Below are 17,192 nucleotides of genomic sequence, written 5' to 3'. Positions count from 1 at the left end.
TATTATAGATAGTTGTTGAATCGTTGAGTAGTACAAATAGTTGTGCACCATCAACAATTAAATTACGTGCGCCTCAGTTCCGGTGCCTGTTTCTTTCTTTCTCTAAAGTATTTTCTTGAAGACGCTACTTATTATTAATCGTACGTGATTAAGTTTATTTCCGTTTACACATGTTATAGGACAGGTGATAGTAAATATATTATAGTTAGTACGGTAGTAGTTTACAGTACGAGTTAACTCCTTCACTTGCCCTTGCACTTTCAATTTCCGTTTCTAGACAATGTATTGATTGAAATTAGTGGCGTCTCAGGACTCACGATCCTTGCGGACTGGTCATTAGTGACTAGCAAGGGATTCGGCCTAAAATCAACTTGCTAGTACAAAATTATTTTATTTATTTCTTTTTTTTCATTTTTGGATATCCTGTTTCGGGTATTCTTTAATTTTTGAGGTTTAAAATATTTTCCCACTATATCTTAATCTGAATCTTCTCCTTCGCTGCTTTGAGGCGTGGAATAGTTTTTGTTAGATTAGATTTTTTTTCTAAATTAAGAGATGGCAGCACCTCCGCTTGCTGGACCGAACTGACGTGGATGGGCTTGGCTAAAAACAGAGAGTGGTAAGTGTTCCATAAAGCCTCTTTCCTTTGTGAGACTCTTATCGAAAATGCACACTTGCATTCGTCTATCGAGGGACCCCCAGGGACCGTTTTAAGGTCCAAATGTTTCGATCAATGATTACGTTGGCTTGAAAATCGACAATTGTGAAGTTTACGTTAGAGCCCAATCGATCAATGATTACATTGGCTTGAAAATCGACAATTGTGAAGTTTACGTTAGAGCCGAATACAATATTAGTGGCAGTCTTTCTTTCGTCTTCATTCTGACTAAATGCTTCTGTTTTCTTCCTTCTTTTTTCTCTTTAATCTTACCACTTTAGATTTTTGTTTAATCTTCCCCCTCTTTAGAAGTTTTATGTAAATAATTTACCTTTAACATGCTTATTTTCCGGAACCTTAACTAGTAATTCTTTTTTCTTCATATGAAATACTGAAAGTCATATTTCGTAGGGTTAAGCCTTCCGGTAATGTGTTGAGGGACATTCGTTATTATAACCAGTGGCTTTTTATGCTGTTGGTTGGTAGTGGCAGTGGCCGGATATCCGAGCTGATGACTTTTCGAACCTCTTTTCCTTCTGAAACTACTAACTTTGAGCAAATTACATTCTTTCGGGCGAAAGTATTACTTGCTCAAATTGTAAGTTTTTGGATCCTGCTGATAGCCTTATTCGTAACTTTTAATTGTAACAATGAATCGACTCAGAGGTGAAAATCTTCTTATTGTGCTTTGTGGACCCAGAAACGAAAAATTCTTCAAAATTACGTTTTGCCTTATCGTGTTGTGGAGATTTTGATCTGTAAGATGTATTGTATAACTTGAAATAGTAGAATCTCATTGAAAATAGTTGTCAGTTGTTTATGGTCACATATATACCTATTTATTGTGCGTTTAAACCTACTTGGTAAACCTTTCACCTCTGAGATTAAGTTTGTAATAGCTAAGGTGAATATGTCAATTTGGGGTTACTCATTCTGTTGGTCGGGTTTTCTGTAAATGATGCTTGTAGATGAATGTGGTAAACTGGGCACTTAACGGCGTAATTGTTGAATATGTAAAAATATTGATATTGTACAAATATATACGTAACTACGATGAAGCGTGATTTATTTGTATAATATATTGTTTCAATGTGAGCGATGTGTTTCGTCGATCCCCCAATGAGTCTCTAACCGACTTGTTAGTTTTGCTGCCATGTTTATGAAATGCAGATATTTGTTAATAAAATATATAGAGTATACCGGCAGTATGGATAAATGTATTTTATTATTTTTTGTGATACTACATGTTTATGTTTGTAACGATTCTCTACATAGATTTACTATTTGCATCTTGGGATGTAGTGGGTCGGCATGTTATCGTGAAGTGTTTATCTACCTGTACATACGTAAAAATGTTATACTATAATACCTGTATTCTTCAAAACTATTTAACCACCCCTCTCCTCTATGACTACGGAATCTACATGAAATGATTGTTCCTTTTCGTGTGTATAAGCTGAAATTTAAAGTCCATAATGGAACGATAGTGAATTTAATAACGTATGTGAAATTTCTGAAATCAACTCAAGGGACTTTCTACTAATATTTTCGTTTCAAATCACATTTTACCACATAATTGTTCGTTCCTGTAGAATTATTTTGAATTCCTGTACTCTTGAAAAGTGTTCAATGTTTATGTTAATAAGTAATCGTAATCTATATTGAGTGCTATTCGAGGGATAACTAAATATCGGTACAATTCTTAAAATGAGAATCTCGACAGAAAATGATATTTGATTTTCCCGATTTGTTACTAGTTTGGGTATGAATGCATATATATATATTACTATAAACGAGTACAAGTAGTAATTCGTTGATTGAACTAGAATTGATCCATTGAATATATGTATGATTGATTTCTCATTCGTGCCTGAACACTAAATTAGTGACAATTGGACACGATATGAAATATCAGTAAAATATCAGGATCTTCGCGCAAGGTGCACTCGAGTGAAACTTTCTGCTTTTATTTTTCGCTACTAAGAACTGGATCACATAAAGGTCTCCACTAGGTTTTTTTTGCATTCTTAATTGCCAAAAATAAAAGAAAATATCCTTTTTATGTAAACATTCAGTATTGATTTCCAGCAACATTCAAAAGCTTGATATTTTCTTTAGTTGTACTTAAATTCAATTTTCAAGTTATGTCTAATGAGTAATTGCGATGAGTCTACTTCGGAGAATGGAATACATTTAAATATCTCGAATTGTCAACTTCACTACCTGTCGAGGTTATTGATCTCAAATTGTAACCTTGTATTTTTATAAATGAATTTAATTTTCTTACATTTTCTTCCTTCGCTTTTCATTACTGCGTGTAACAAAAAAGTATAAAATGTAGTTAGTGAATTTTCCTTTCTTTTAAAGAATGATTTACCTAATGTATTTTTTCCTATCTTATAATAATGTGGAATGAATGTGTGAACAAGGGGATGATTTTAGTTATAAGTATACAAACCTACCCAGTAACATAAAAAATTGCTATTTCACGGCATAAATACTCATGAAAATTGTACTTGTTATTAATGCATGACTCAGCCTATGAAGAATGTAAATCCTTGTGTTTAATCAGCTATAGATCTATGACGCAAGTAAGGACCATGGAATGAAATTAATGACAGTAGCCATTGAGTTTGAGAATCTCTGAGAACTTCAGATATACACGCAACATTTCAGTTTGATTTCTTTTTCTTCATAAGCTCCAGGAATTGTTCAACTGTTGAGTGAAAAGTATCAAGTTGATAAATGAATAAACTTTATTGAAACAATAATTACAGACTCAAATTAACATTTCTCACCGTCCTAGCTGGGTTAGGGTAAATCTGACTTGTATATTTACTTGGGTCTAGGTCAGAGTTGCATGGATTGATGTGTGTTAAGTGGAAATGGATTTACCTTGATTCTTATGAAATTTAATGGGAATATAACATACATACATACAATACTCATTTAGATTATTAGCTATATTTCAGCGATTATACCTTACTTTCCACCTTCTCTACTTCTTTTCTCCCTCTTTTACTTTCTTCCTTTTTCATTGTAGACTATCCGACTTATTTACCTGTATGGTTTTCCATCACGTACTACTACTCTGAGACAAATTACTTCTTTGATAAGGTCATTTTAACGGGGACGCGGCAGAAGTCCTAAATGGCAGAAGTCCTAAAAGGCAGAAGTCCTAAACGGCATTAGACCTAAAATGCACAAGTCCTAAAAATTATTTCGCGGTACAAGTCCTAAATGGCAGAAGTTCTAAAAGGCGCAAGTCCTAAAAATCATATCGCGGCAGAAGTCCTAAACGGCAGAAATCCTAAAAGGCAGAAGTCCTAAACGGCAGAAGTCCTAAAAATCATACCGAGGCAGAAGTCCTAAAAGACAGAAGTCCTAAAGTGCAGAAGTCCTAAAGTGCAGAACTCCTAAAGTGCAGAAGTCCTAAAAATCTCTTGTGGCGCTACCATCGCGTCCGTAAGAAGAATACTGTCAATCTGTTAGTCAAAGTTTTACATATACTGTTTCATAATACAGAGCCTTAGTTCTTACAAGTTATTTGTATAAATACATATTCTATCGTTCTGAAATAAGAAATAAATAAATAAATAAATGAAGCCTATTGTCCTTTCTTACTCCTTCCATGATATATCTCTATGTTGACAAAATTTTAACTTTCTACCAAATGTGATTCCCAGATGTTTCATAATGTCTGTTTTTCTCTATTTCCATACCATTGACTTCATATTAGTAACATAATATTGTGTTTTAGTTATGTACGTCATAAATTTTGCTTTCCTTGTGCCTATATTTTTAGGACTTGTGCCGTTTAAGACTTATGAATGTCACCCACTGTATTGCATAATAAATGTTCTTTGCTCAATTTTAAATTTACTGCGTTCTTTATGTATACAGTTGGTATTTAATGTTCACTCGTGAAATGTCTAGTAAGCCTTTGTCCTAATTAAGTAAACTTTGGGTGGATTTTTGTCCTACTCTTAATAAAATACGCTCCGCACAGTATATATTGCAATTCTGAATGTTTGCTTGGTTTCAGAAGTCTGGTAAAATATGCTTTTTAAACATTTTTTTAAATTATTTATTTATTTATTTTTGTTTTAGGAATTTGTCTTGGGATTCTCGTATCTCCATTCGAAAGAAACGAATTTCTTAACTAATTACGTAATTAATTCTTAGAATGAAATAGGTTGTATTATGTAATTCGTGTATAAGTGCAGAACAGATAGTGATAATAATAATCTTAGTAGTACAAATATAGCTGTTACTGTTGGAATTAGATACGTTCGTAACATTATTGCCAACTAGTTGCTGCATCGTCCCAATTTCGTGTGGTGGTGGCGAATTTCAGAACTAAAGTAAGTGAATGAAAAAGGCACAAGTCCTAAATGGCAGAAATCCTAAAAAACACAGGTCTTAAAAATCATATCGCGGCAGGAGTCCTAAACGGCAGAAGTCCTAAAAGGCAGAAGCCCTAAACGGCAGAAGTCCTAAAAATCATACCTAGGCAGAAGTCCTAAACTGCAGAAGTCCTAAAGTGCAGAGGTCCTAATGTGCAGAAGTCCTAAACTGCAGAAGTCTAGGACTTCTGCACTTCAGGACTTCTGGATGTCACCCATTTTAACGCTTTCTTCTTCTTCTTCTTCTTCTTCTTCTTGCAATCCTCCATCTTCTTCCTCTCCTTCCTCAACCTTCCTCTTAACATCATGTTTTCCTTTCTTCATTAATTTTTTATATTAAAAAATCTTCGGAAGTCCGATATCAGACAAAGGTAAGCAAACGACAACTAACTATTAACAACACTTCGTAGTTGTGGCGTTTAATTTAGTCTTAAATGGCGACTCTACTTCTTAGTTATGACGTTGTTACACAAAACAGTACGAGTGGAAAAACCATTCGGCAGCATCTCCACCAACTTGGGAAGCACTACAAATTGGATCGATGTGTCCCATGATTTGACTCCGGGCCAGAAATCAACGTTGGCAGTAAGTTGTGTTTTTTGCAGTCTCGTCTGAGGAAGGAGCCATTTCTGGACAAGGTGTTGATATGATGAGAATTGGGTCCTGTGCGGAGCTCCACGTCACCATCGTCATTGGTTTGCGTTCTACGAACCAGTTCCAAAACAGCCGAAACCAGCACTGCATCAGAAGGAGGTCCTACTTTGTGTTTGGTGGACTACTCGCGGCACTGCGCATCGGGAATTGTCACCAGCTTCTTAGAGCATCAATGCAACTGCATACTGTCAGCAGTTAAGCCGTGTTCAAGAAAAAATATGGATCACTTCTGAATCTCAAAAGGGCCCTCTCGTTACAAGGCAACGCGTGCCTAGGCCCCACGTGACTAGGATACCGTTTTACGCCTTGGATGAGAAACACTAGCATCCGCCATACTTGCCGGACAATGCAATGTCCGATTCTCATGTGTTCCATTCTGTGGACAATTGCCTTAAAGGACGTCAGTTCAAATACCTAGGAGAGGAGCAAAATGCACCTAATACCTTCTTCGCTTCGTGGTCCACCAAGTTCTACCGCGATGGAATCCATGTTCTTCCAAACCGTTGGCAGAAGGGCGTCAATGCTAATGGGGATTATTTTTGATCTTCCATGTATGTTTTAGGAGATATATCAATGCTCGAATGTGGTGGGTGAAAACCGACAAAACTTTGCTGGTTATCTTTATAAGAATAAGTTACCAGGCCTTGAGAGGTGCGAGGCTTTTGTATCTATGATACTCCAAAATCCCGAAAGATACCTCATTTCGAAACTTAGAACTCGAAAATAGTTTTAATATTATCCAGAAATTCAGAAATTCCAATCAAACGTCCCACCCCAAGATCCATAACGATTTATGAATTAAAAAGGCAAAGAGCAACAAATTAGGTAATGCAATATCTAGTTATAAGTCGCGAAAAAACATTTTCGGAAAATGGCTCATAACAAAACAATTGTGACTCTCATTCCGTTAATAAATACTCCTTGGCATAAGTAATTAGTCACTGAAGTTCAAAGGCTAATTCTCAAAGCCACGCAGTGCTCAAGCTTCGTATATTATAAAATGTAATGGGTGGAGTATAGGTCAATGGCCATCCGTCTAAAATGCGTATTACCTCGTCAGGACTCGCATGGAGAGACAAAGAAACCGAAAAGGAAATAATTTCAAGACACTGTCAGTGTAGGCAAATGTGTAATATTTATCACCACTGTGAGCCACTGATAATGGAATATCTCAGTTAGTGCTTAATTACGGTGTTTTGTGTTCATACAAACTGGCAAAAATTCGTATATTCCTGCTGGATATTGGATACAACAGAGTAAATCATTTCTTAGAAATTTGTTAATTTGAAGTAATTCATTGAAAGGGATATTAGAATATCCGAAGTATCAACTGAATAAAATCTGACAAAGTCAGACTAATATTATGAAATTAGGGGCTCCCAATTGCTTGCCTCTGTCCATTATGACCATGATTCAAGATAAGTCAGTGATATTTATTTATAAAGTAGTTGCGTATATTATTGTGCAGTAATTACATAAATGAAATTGTGTGCTACAATTTGCAACACTGCCCGTCCGGGCGTTACCCAAATTTGTCTGCATGAAACATTTATTTGATTTGTACTTGAACGGGCAAATGTTGGATATGTGTGTACCTGATGTAATCCGGAACCATGCGCTCAGGAACGCACATATTATCTGTTCAGCTAGGAGCACCATAAACTGTTAATATTCTACATATAGTTATTGAAATATTTTTGTAGTTATTCTTTTTTAGTATCACGAACATTAATTTCTTTACAGACGAATGTGTACTACTTTCATTCCTGAGACAAAGAAAGTACAGGTTGCAGAGTGTGAAGGAAAAGCTGGACAAATTCTTCACTATTAGAGGGCTTCTTCCTGATATGTTCCTTCAATGTAGCATAACCCAGGACATAAAAAGTCAGTAAGTATTAGAATGGAATGTTATCAAGTTCATTGCATTATTTCAAAATACAATTTAATTAATCATGTTTTCAAAATAAATATTATAGGGCAACTGAGACCCTTAGGAATGAGATTGATGAGTTATTACGAATATGTCCTTTTATGATCTATCCCATGTTATGTTAACATCAGCCAAAGCTCATTCACACTTTCAATTTTGAACATACTGAAACGCTAGAGGATCAACAATCCAGTTAAGGTTGGTTAGTTGAGAATTAAGTAACGCGTTCTACAAATGCTCTAGTTTGTTCGAAAGATGCCAATGTAGCAAATGGCAGGAAAAAAGAAAAAATGCATGAACCTGCAACTAATACAAAATCGTCTAGAAGACACCTTTTATTATCTACAGAGTGATTGATATTAAGAAAAGGTCACAAGGATGTCTTATTTGAGCATACCAATTAATAATCAATGTTTGTCAACATTCATTTTGTTTCACATGTAATAGTGAAATTTATCTGAATGTTGTAAATTATTCGTTTTAATGTTACCTTCAATTTTGTTAGTTTTAACTTTTAGTATTCGTACCTCTTGAAACTTTATGAAAAAATACCATGTCGTGCGGGTGATTTGATTTTCGTCTTTGTTTTGTAGGAATTTTTATTATCTGCAAAAGCATTATAATTCCCTTCTTTTAAAAGTATTATTATTATTATTATTATTATTATTATTATTATTATTATTATTATTATTATTATTATTATTATTATTATTATTATTATTAAGTGACACTACCACATTAAAACTAACAAGAATAATTTCCGGTTTTATGTTATTGGTTTCGAGTGTGTTCGAAAAATGGAATCGAAAACAACAAAAGGACAATCTAAAAAAAGTGAAAACAAGATGTGCAGTGTATGAAGTTTAGTTTCTGGAAACTATTGCATCAATAGAGAATACGTCATATGTTTCAAATATGTAATATAGTGAAATATGTATCTTTGAAATCCCTTGATATACTCTACATAATCAAGAACTGTAAAGAAGAATAAACAAAAATCAACTAGAACATAAACAAATATGAATATGGAAGAATATTTCTCATAATGTTTCTATATAATCATTCCCACTGTCTCTTTCTCACGATTAAAATGTGCATGATCCTTGCATCTCTTCTGTAGATGGAAAACTTTAGCAACGATAATATATCATTCACCTGTTAAGAATAAACTATATTCAGAAGTACTATTTTGAAGAAGAATGGTTTTAAATGAAGACCTTAAGATTACTAGACCAGTGCCTATAGCACCTCGACTATTCTCCCACTACTGGAGAGAGAAATAACGCTAAAATTGAATAAAAGAACGGAAATAAACATAGACGCTTTTGGCTTGCCGAAAGACGGTTAAAGTCTCGGCCAGATTGTGAGTACTAATTTCATAATCATACTAAATAGCACAGAATGCTGACCCGCGAAAACCCTACGTTTGGTTTGTCAGAGATAACACCGAAAAGCATATACTTGGTGACATTTCTCAGAGAAAGAATATTTAACTACCCACACGAACAAGGATACTAGGCCTAAAACAAAGCGGTAAAACTATATATTTGGATCGAATTATACAATATATTTCAGGCGGAAATTTCCTTGTAGGCCTTATATCTGGAGAACTTCATATACTGTAGCCAAAGCAAAACTAACAATTTACTTAGTATGATGTGCTTATTGCGTAAGAAATACCAAAACTCGATTTACCTACCGTTCAAGAGTTTTGTTGGCCCTGATCCACAAAATTCAATTTATTTCATAGAGTCAATAATTTTCTTGTATGCCCCATATTTTGAAAACTACACTAGTGAAGACAAATGAAAACTACCAATTTACTCAGTATAATGTGCTTATATCGTAAAAAATACCAAAACTAGATTTAATTACCGCTCAAAATTTTTGTGAGCTCTGATCCACAAAATTCCATATATTTCATAGAATTAATAATTTTCTTGTACGCCTCATATTTTGAGAACAACATATCATGTAACCAAACAAAACTAACAATTTACTCACTAGGGATGATTCCATACCGGGATCAAGTACCTGGAGAAAACCTATATATCGACAGAAAGCTCTTCCCACGAGAACTATGAAACCGTTTTCCAATCACGGGCAAACCAGTAATTTGACCCTATAAGGATCCGCTTAGTTGGTTTTGTGACCCTATGTAAGGCATATTCGACAGAATAAAAATGCATGTTTAGATGTATCACGCGTAAGCGCCTGAGAACATCATGTTCTTTTGGGCTCATTGCTAGAACGTGATTTGGGCAAGGGTTTGATAATATCACTTTGCACCGTGCTGCACCCATTTGGACAATGTTGCCAACGAACTCTAAATACAATGTGGAAGATGGTTTCTGTACCACTGGGTGTATATCAATGAGACGTAGAATAACATCGTTAGTCACGTGAGAAAATATACTGTGGACGTATTCCTCTCCCAAGTACTCCAGTTTGTCAGTGTTTCCAACCATTTTCTGTAAAAATGAGAATGTGTAAAACAGGTTCCCTACAATGAAACGTTTAGACGCCAAATTTGGCAGAAACATCAGACGAAACTATAGCAAAAAGACCTTGAGTATTACCGTCTCCCAACCATCCTAGGTTGTCAGTGTTGCCAACGAAGTGTAAACATCATAATGATGCAAATGGTGTGCCATTGAACGTACATAGAACAAATGTGACAGCTGCAGTAATGGACAATGGAAAATATAGTGTGAATGAATATCTCCGTCTCCCCCTCCCCCAAAAAAACACTTTGGCAGGGTTGCCAACCAATGCGAACATTAAAGATTTTCCCATGAACTCGACAGCATTGGCGGACATAATTAGAGTGCAACACATACTAGTTTGAAGTATGTTAGTGAAAACCCGTAAGCATTCATAGTGTCAGTGTTTCCAACCATTCTAAAATGCATTTTCTCGAAAGGTTGCCTGACCACTGCAAGCATAGAGTCAAAACTTGAAATAAACATCATTCGACACAATAGCAAACATACTGTGGTTGGTACCATTCCCCAAGCACTAGTCAGTCAGTATTGCTAACTTCTTCAATATGAAATCTCTTCAAATAACAGTATAACAGCTTGGCGGTATTTTTATATTGTCTAATAATGTGAACATGTGGCTGAACATATATCATGGAACATGACTGTTGACCATGCAGCAACGACTGGTACTGGATAGAAGATCATGTAGAAAGAAAGGTTTGGGAGAGTCATGCATATATCTGGTCATAGGAGCTTCGATATGACATGGTGAAGCAACATTTCGAGAAAATGTATTTTAGAATGGTTGAAAACACTGATAACCTAAGATGGTTGGGATACGGTAATACTCAACGTATTTTGGCTATAGTGTCGTGTGATGTTTCTGCCAAGCTTGGTGTATAAACGTCTCATCGTACGGAAACTGTTTTACAACTTCTCATTTTTACAAATGGTTGGTAACATTGACAAACTGGAGTAGTTGGGAGAGGAATACGTCTACAGTATATTCTTTCCAATGATTAACGATGTTTATGCTACGTTTCATGGATATATATCCAGTGGTACAGAAACCATCTTCCACATTGTATTTAGAGTTCGTTGGCAACACTGACCAAATGGATACGTGAGGGTGCAAAGTGATATTATCAAACTCTTGCCTAAGTGCCGTTCTAGCAGTGAGTCGAAAAAGAACATCATGGGCTCAGGCGCTTACGCGTGATACATCTTAACATTCATTTCTATTCTATCGAACATGCTATACATAGGGTCACAAACACCAACAAATCGGCCACTTATAGAGTCAAGTTGCTGGTTGGTAAGTTATTTGAAAACGGTTTCGTAGTTCTCACGGCAAGAGCTTTCAGACGATATATAGGTTTTCCCCAGGTACTTGGTCCCGGTATGGAATCATCCCTAGTCAATATGATGTACTTATTTCCCCCCCAAAAAATATTAAAACTCGATTTAGAGACCGTTCAAAGATTTTGTGGCTCCTGTTCCAAAAAAATCAATATATTTCATTCAAGAAAACATTTGGTTGTACGCCTTATATCTGGAGAACTACATATAGTGTAGCCAAACCCAAACTATCACTTAACTCAGTATGATATGCTTATTCCGTAAAAGATACTAAATCCCGATTTAGAAGCCGTTTCAAACTTTTATGGTCCCTGATCCAAAAACTAATAATGGCCAAGATCGCGATTTTTTGATGCATTGTTTGGATCATTCCTAAAATTCTTGGCCAAGATCGCAATCTTTTGACTATTTTTTTGGATTATTCCTAAAATTCTTGTTAAAACAGGAAGATATGGTAAAATAATTAAAAATATTATACTTGTTACATATGTAAATTTCAAGTTTAATACTTTGATCTTAAAACTGGTGTTTCTTGGACACATGGCATTTTCTTAACTGTTAGTTCCTCTTTCAGAATATTAGATTTTAATGTTAATGCCTGCTTAGTTCATCTTGCAGATGTTAGTGGCTGCTTATGGTAATGTGTAAATTCATGTAAAAAGAAGATAAAGAATTGATAGATAATGTATTTGAATATGTAGAGTTTTTCTAGCTTTTGCAGCGCTATAAAATATATTGGTTTTTATATCTAAGTTTTATACATACGTTATAATTTATATCAGTTTATGTGGGAATAGAAAATGGTATTAAAGTGCGTGTCAGGTATTACCTAATTGGTGTTAAATTATTTGGTACTCATTATGTATATAGCGTAATCTTTAGGTGTATTTAGTCCTAACAATAGGCTAACTCTTATAAGTAGATGATACGCGTAAGAAACGTCTAGAAGCAGTAACTCCAGAAATTGATATGTCTAACAGTTCCAAAACATATACTCATAAGACTTCTCGTTTTGAAGTCAACAATAACCAGTGATGCTTGGACGAGTATGAAATTAGACTGAAATAAACGCAAATAAACATGTAAGTAGAAATTTATAGGCAAGATATATATATATATATATATATATATATATATATATATACATATATAGCCTATATATATATATATATATATATATATATATATATATATATATATATATATATATATGTATATATATTAGATACAATTCACTCACTGTAATGGAGCTAACTTTATTTTGTTTACCACCACGAATATAAATGTCCATGACTTACTGTAAAACGCAGAATTGTACTCTCAACTTTATGAAGAATTTCTATATCCCTTTCGCTTTTAGTAAATAATCGTCCAAAATGAATTTTTGAGTTGGTATTTTGTTAATGAAAAGGGCTACCAAATTTACACAACTAAGAAACAATAGATATCTGCAGTGGCGAAACTTGTGAAAGAAAATTTTGAGGCAACCGTTAAGAATATAAACTGATCATCCGATATTCAGTCACTATTTATCACCTGCAATCTTTTCGAAAAGAATGGCTGTCATAATAAGAACCCCATGGTTTTTAAGTTGAAATTTACTCACTCTTTCTTGAAGGCAGGTAATGGAAAAGGAAGAACTCAAGAAAATTAAGTGCTGCATTTATATTATTAAACCGTTCTAAGAAGCAACCTAATAAAATCGAAATGTTACTTGTCTGTGGCGGTTATGTATTAAAAAACGGAGCAATAAAATTCACTTTTCCGTAAGTTGGAAATATTGTATGATATACGAGCCATTCTGTCCAGTTGAAATAGCTTATTCCGGGGGAGAGTGTGAACTAATAGGAAAACAACCCTACACCAAACGTGCTATTCGCTATTGTGAATGCAATTATCATCATTTATGAAATAAAAGATTATTATTCACACAAACAGTTAAGACGACATATTTAGTAAATACCAACTTTGAAAAAAGTGGCTATAAGAACCGATCTGAATCCTCCATCCAGTGTTACAATGTAGAGATGGAGATTCATACATTACTGAAAATTCACACATGTTTTACTATAATTAAAACTATATTCATTATAATATAATTCGAGATGTAGATATGGGAAGGATTGTAAAATAAGCTGGAAAGAGAAAATGATAAACAAAGAAGTTCTGAGAAGAACGAATGAAGAAAGAAGAATAAGAAGATACTGACGTTGATAGCGATAAGAAATAGAAATTGGTTAAGACAATCTGTAAGATAGAATTGCCTTTTTGATGGATGGAAAGGTTTCTAATATTTTTGATGGAAAGGTTTCTGGAAGAAGAAAGAAGGGGGAAGAAGATATCAGCTCGTGGAATATATTAAGGTTTAAGATTTTGATTTCTTGAAAACGAAAGCTGATAATAGAAAAGAAAGATTGTTTGCTGTAAGTACCTGTCAATGTGGCAGAACTCTGATGATGATTGTAAAGTTATAGTCATGCTCATAATGAAATACGTAGGACTTGTTGTCTTCATCACGACATAGTATTGCCCTTTCACTGATTATTGTACTGATTTTAAACTAAGAAATCTTACGAGTATAAGTTTTGGAACTAAAAGTTAAGGAAATTCAATGTAGGTAAAAAACACCAATTTTCACATGAAAACATTAAATTTTAAGTTTACATATGTAACAAACTACACAATTAATTATTTCATGATACTTTATTATTTAATCATACGTTTCAGAAAATAAATAGAAAAAAGTCCAAGACAGTTTCGAACCCTTGTAACAGTAGGGTCAATCGGTTGGTGTTAACTGCACTAGATGACATACTTATTAGACATTCATTTGGAGTTACTTATTGCTATAGGAAGTGCTCGAAATTGAAGCTGTGTCTTAATTAGAATAGACACTTCTGGAAAACTGAATCAAACGTGTATGTCTAGCTACCTAAATATATCTAATATTTAGAATATATTTAGATAGATAGACATACACATTTGATTCAGTTTTCCAGAAGTGTCTATTCTAATTAAGACACAGCTTCAATTTCGAGCACTTACTATAAAGATTTCACTTCCGAAATTTTGTCTTCATAGTCCAAAATTAAAGGGTCTCCTGAAAAATGACTTTTTTTATCTTGAAGGTAATTTTGAGACAGGTTATATACAGATGTACAACACTTTGATACGAAACAAATCCTACGTGCATATAATGTTCTACGTTATTCAGATTCATCAATTCTTTTATCCACTTTTAACCCTTTCGTGTACTGCAACCATATGTGGCGATAGTTATAGGTAATTAAAATTAGTTGTAAAAATCTCAATGAATTCTTCCGAGTAACCATTCATGTACAGTGATTTTATTGAAGGTCTACTCTTGGTTCCGGAAACACTAATAAATGACTCGCTCAGCCTTCTCTTCGAAAAAAGACATATATTTTTGTGCACCAATTTAGAAAACATTTTTTCATTCGTACACGAAAGGGTTAAGGATAATTTGTATACCAGTACCAAGTAGGAATTCTCAAGAACCTATCTTAAATGAATCTCCAGTACAGTTAGCGTCCAAGGATGAACACGTCGCAATTGTAACTTTTCACTCAAGCAAAGACTTCGGAAGAGATGACATATATTTACGATGCTTTGCAACCAACTTTAGAAGGTACTGTTTCTGATACGCATTCTTCCTTAGCCAATTGTTAAAATTAGTAGTAAGAGTGATCGTACACTCAACACTGTCGTTCACAACTGCCATGACCTTCAGATCATTTTTAAATTCCTGCTATGTAACAGCATCCTTCCATTTTAACATATATTGCGAGAAGGGTAAGAGACTTGCATATTTGGATGCATCGCATCGAAGATTTTTCTCGCTGTCTCTCTGGTGCAGTTTTCCTGGGCTGTCAGAAATTAGTTCTTATTTTATAATCTTTTGTGTCCTTTCCATTCTGTCATGCCCGTTCTGTTATCTTTCTTTTGTCCTGGTAAGAGATTTGTTCGTCAAGAAAGGCAAGTCCCACTAACTCCTCCGAGAGATACCACAGATGGCTCTGAATAGCATTTAAAGGCACTTTGGCTATTGCTTTCATCTTCTTCCAGAACAGGAATACCTTTATCATATTGATAGCCTTTGACATCTACCTGGCATGATGGAAAGTACCAAGGTTTTTAATGCGAATTCTTCCTTCAGGCTGCTCACTGAAGAAGGCATATGATGAAAACAGAAATTCTTTGTAATTATTACGCAGATGTGCAGAAAATTCAATTGCATTTTTTAGGAAACTCAGTGCTTGGTATTTCATGTCTAGTAAGTCCGATAATATTTCCCCCAGATCAGGTTTATCGAGTGCAGAGGTCCAATAATCGTGGCCTAGAGAATACTATTGTTCCTTAAACGGAGCAAACACGGAGATGTTCTTCCCTATCCAAGGACCATATACGTAATTGAAGATTTCGAACAGAATGACTTCAAAATGTGACGACAGGAGACCATCCAGAGGAGCTCGTTACCCAACGACTGCTAAATGTTGGTGCAAGTAGCACGCAAAAGGCCGGTATTCGATGGTGTTGTTTCGAAGAAAAGTTCCTTAACCTGTCTGTATGACACATTCTAGGATTGCCAAACAACAGGCTACAGCTTGAATTATACCTCTGCTGTTAGGGATCTGCAGCACACCAACCTGAACTTCTATGCCGTGTGCAGTTACTACCAAAGCAACCCTATGAACACTACTACAATGGTGAGGATCAATGTGTGGCAACAGCTCTGTATCTCAGTATAACAGCTGGAAATATGGTAGCACAAGGCATTACAGAGGAGGCCCTCTTTCCTACTTCTTCCTTGTTTCTCCTTTCGCAGCGTCGAATGAAACTGTTTTCTCCTTCAATGCTTATACCTGTCGACTTAGCCCCAGTTCCACTAGTTGCCACTAAATTGCAGTCGGATATATTAAAACGATCTAATACTGAAGTTATTTCTTGGGTTCAAAAGTATATGCGTAGATTTGTAAACTTGTCACTTACTCAATAGAATTTAAATACACCATTCCAGACAATAGAAAAATAAAAATATTGTTCATATATACACATTATTAAATGATTATCGTATTCGTAATGATATATTTCATGAAATATACATAAAAATTTGAAAGATCAACTAAAGTAAACGTTTTGGAGAGTTCTAAATTATACTTAATCCAGTACATATTTGGCACACAAGTGCTCAATATCAAATTAATTAAAGGCACAGAATGTCTTGCTATGTAGCTGAAAGTTTTTAAAAAATAATTGCTGATGTAAAATGGTAATATATATATATATATATATATATATATATATATATATATATATATATATATATATATATATAGATAGATAGATAGATAGATAGATAGATAGATATAACAATTTGGGTTACCCGTTCATATAAATGATTTTAACGAGGATATTGTAGATTACTCTAGAGTTAACATTTGTCAAAGTTTCAATGATAACGAATCGACTATATGCATCAGTAACTACCATAAAATATTTATAACCGTTGCTACACAACCATGGTCTGGATATATAAACGGGCAAGCAACTGTTTGCAAACGTTTCCCTCTCGGCACAACATTTTCCACATATGAGACCATTTCTATACGTTATTCTTTGGCAGATTTCACGCCAGTGTTTATAATTGCTAATTTGCTGGATCATATTCTTTCATGTTAAGT

The 17,192-nt window shown here is 34.5% G+C and overlaps 1 protein-coding gene across 1 annotated transcript in view; it reads left to right on the top strand.

Annotated features, from left to right (window-relative positions):
- Positions 1-17,192, top strand: part of LOC145692360 (alpha-tocopherol transfer protein-like) — a 191,745-nt gene that overhangs the window by 26,324 nt on the left and 148,229 nt on the right. Inside the window, exon 2 of the mRNA XM_081767658.1 lies at positions 7,462-7,606. Coding sequence (XP_081623784.1) covers positions 7,462-7,606 — 145 coding nt within the window. The remainder of the gene's footprint in view (positions 1-7,461; positions 7,607-17,192) is intronic.

This window comes from Thermobia domestica, chromosome 8 (genome assembly GCF_964235325.1).
Source record: "Thermobia domestica chromosome 8, izTheDome1.hap1.1, whole genome shotgun sequence".
Taxonomy (NCBI): Eukaryota; Metazoa; Arthropoda; class Insecta; order Zygentoma; family Lepismatidae; genus Thermobia; species Thermobia domestica.
The sequence above is the reverse complement of the archived record's forward strand: the minus strand, read 5'-3'. Positions and strand labels throughout refer to the sequence as shown.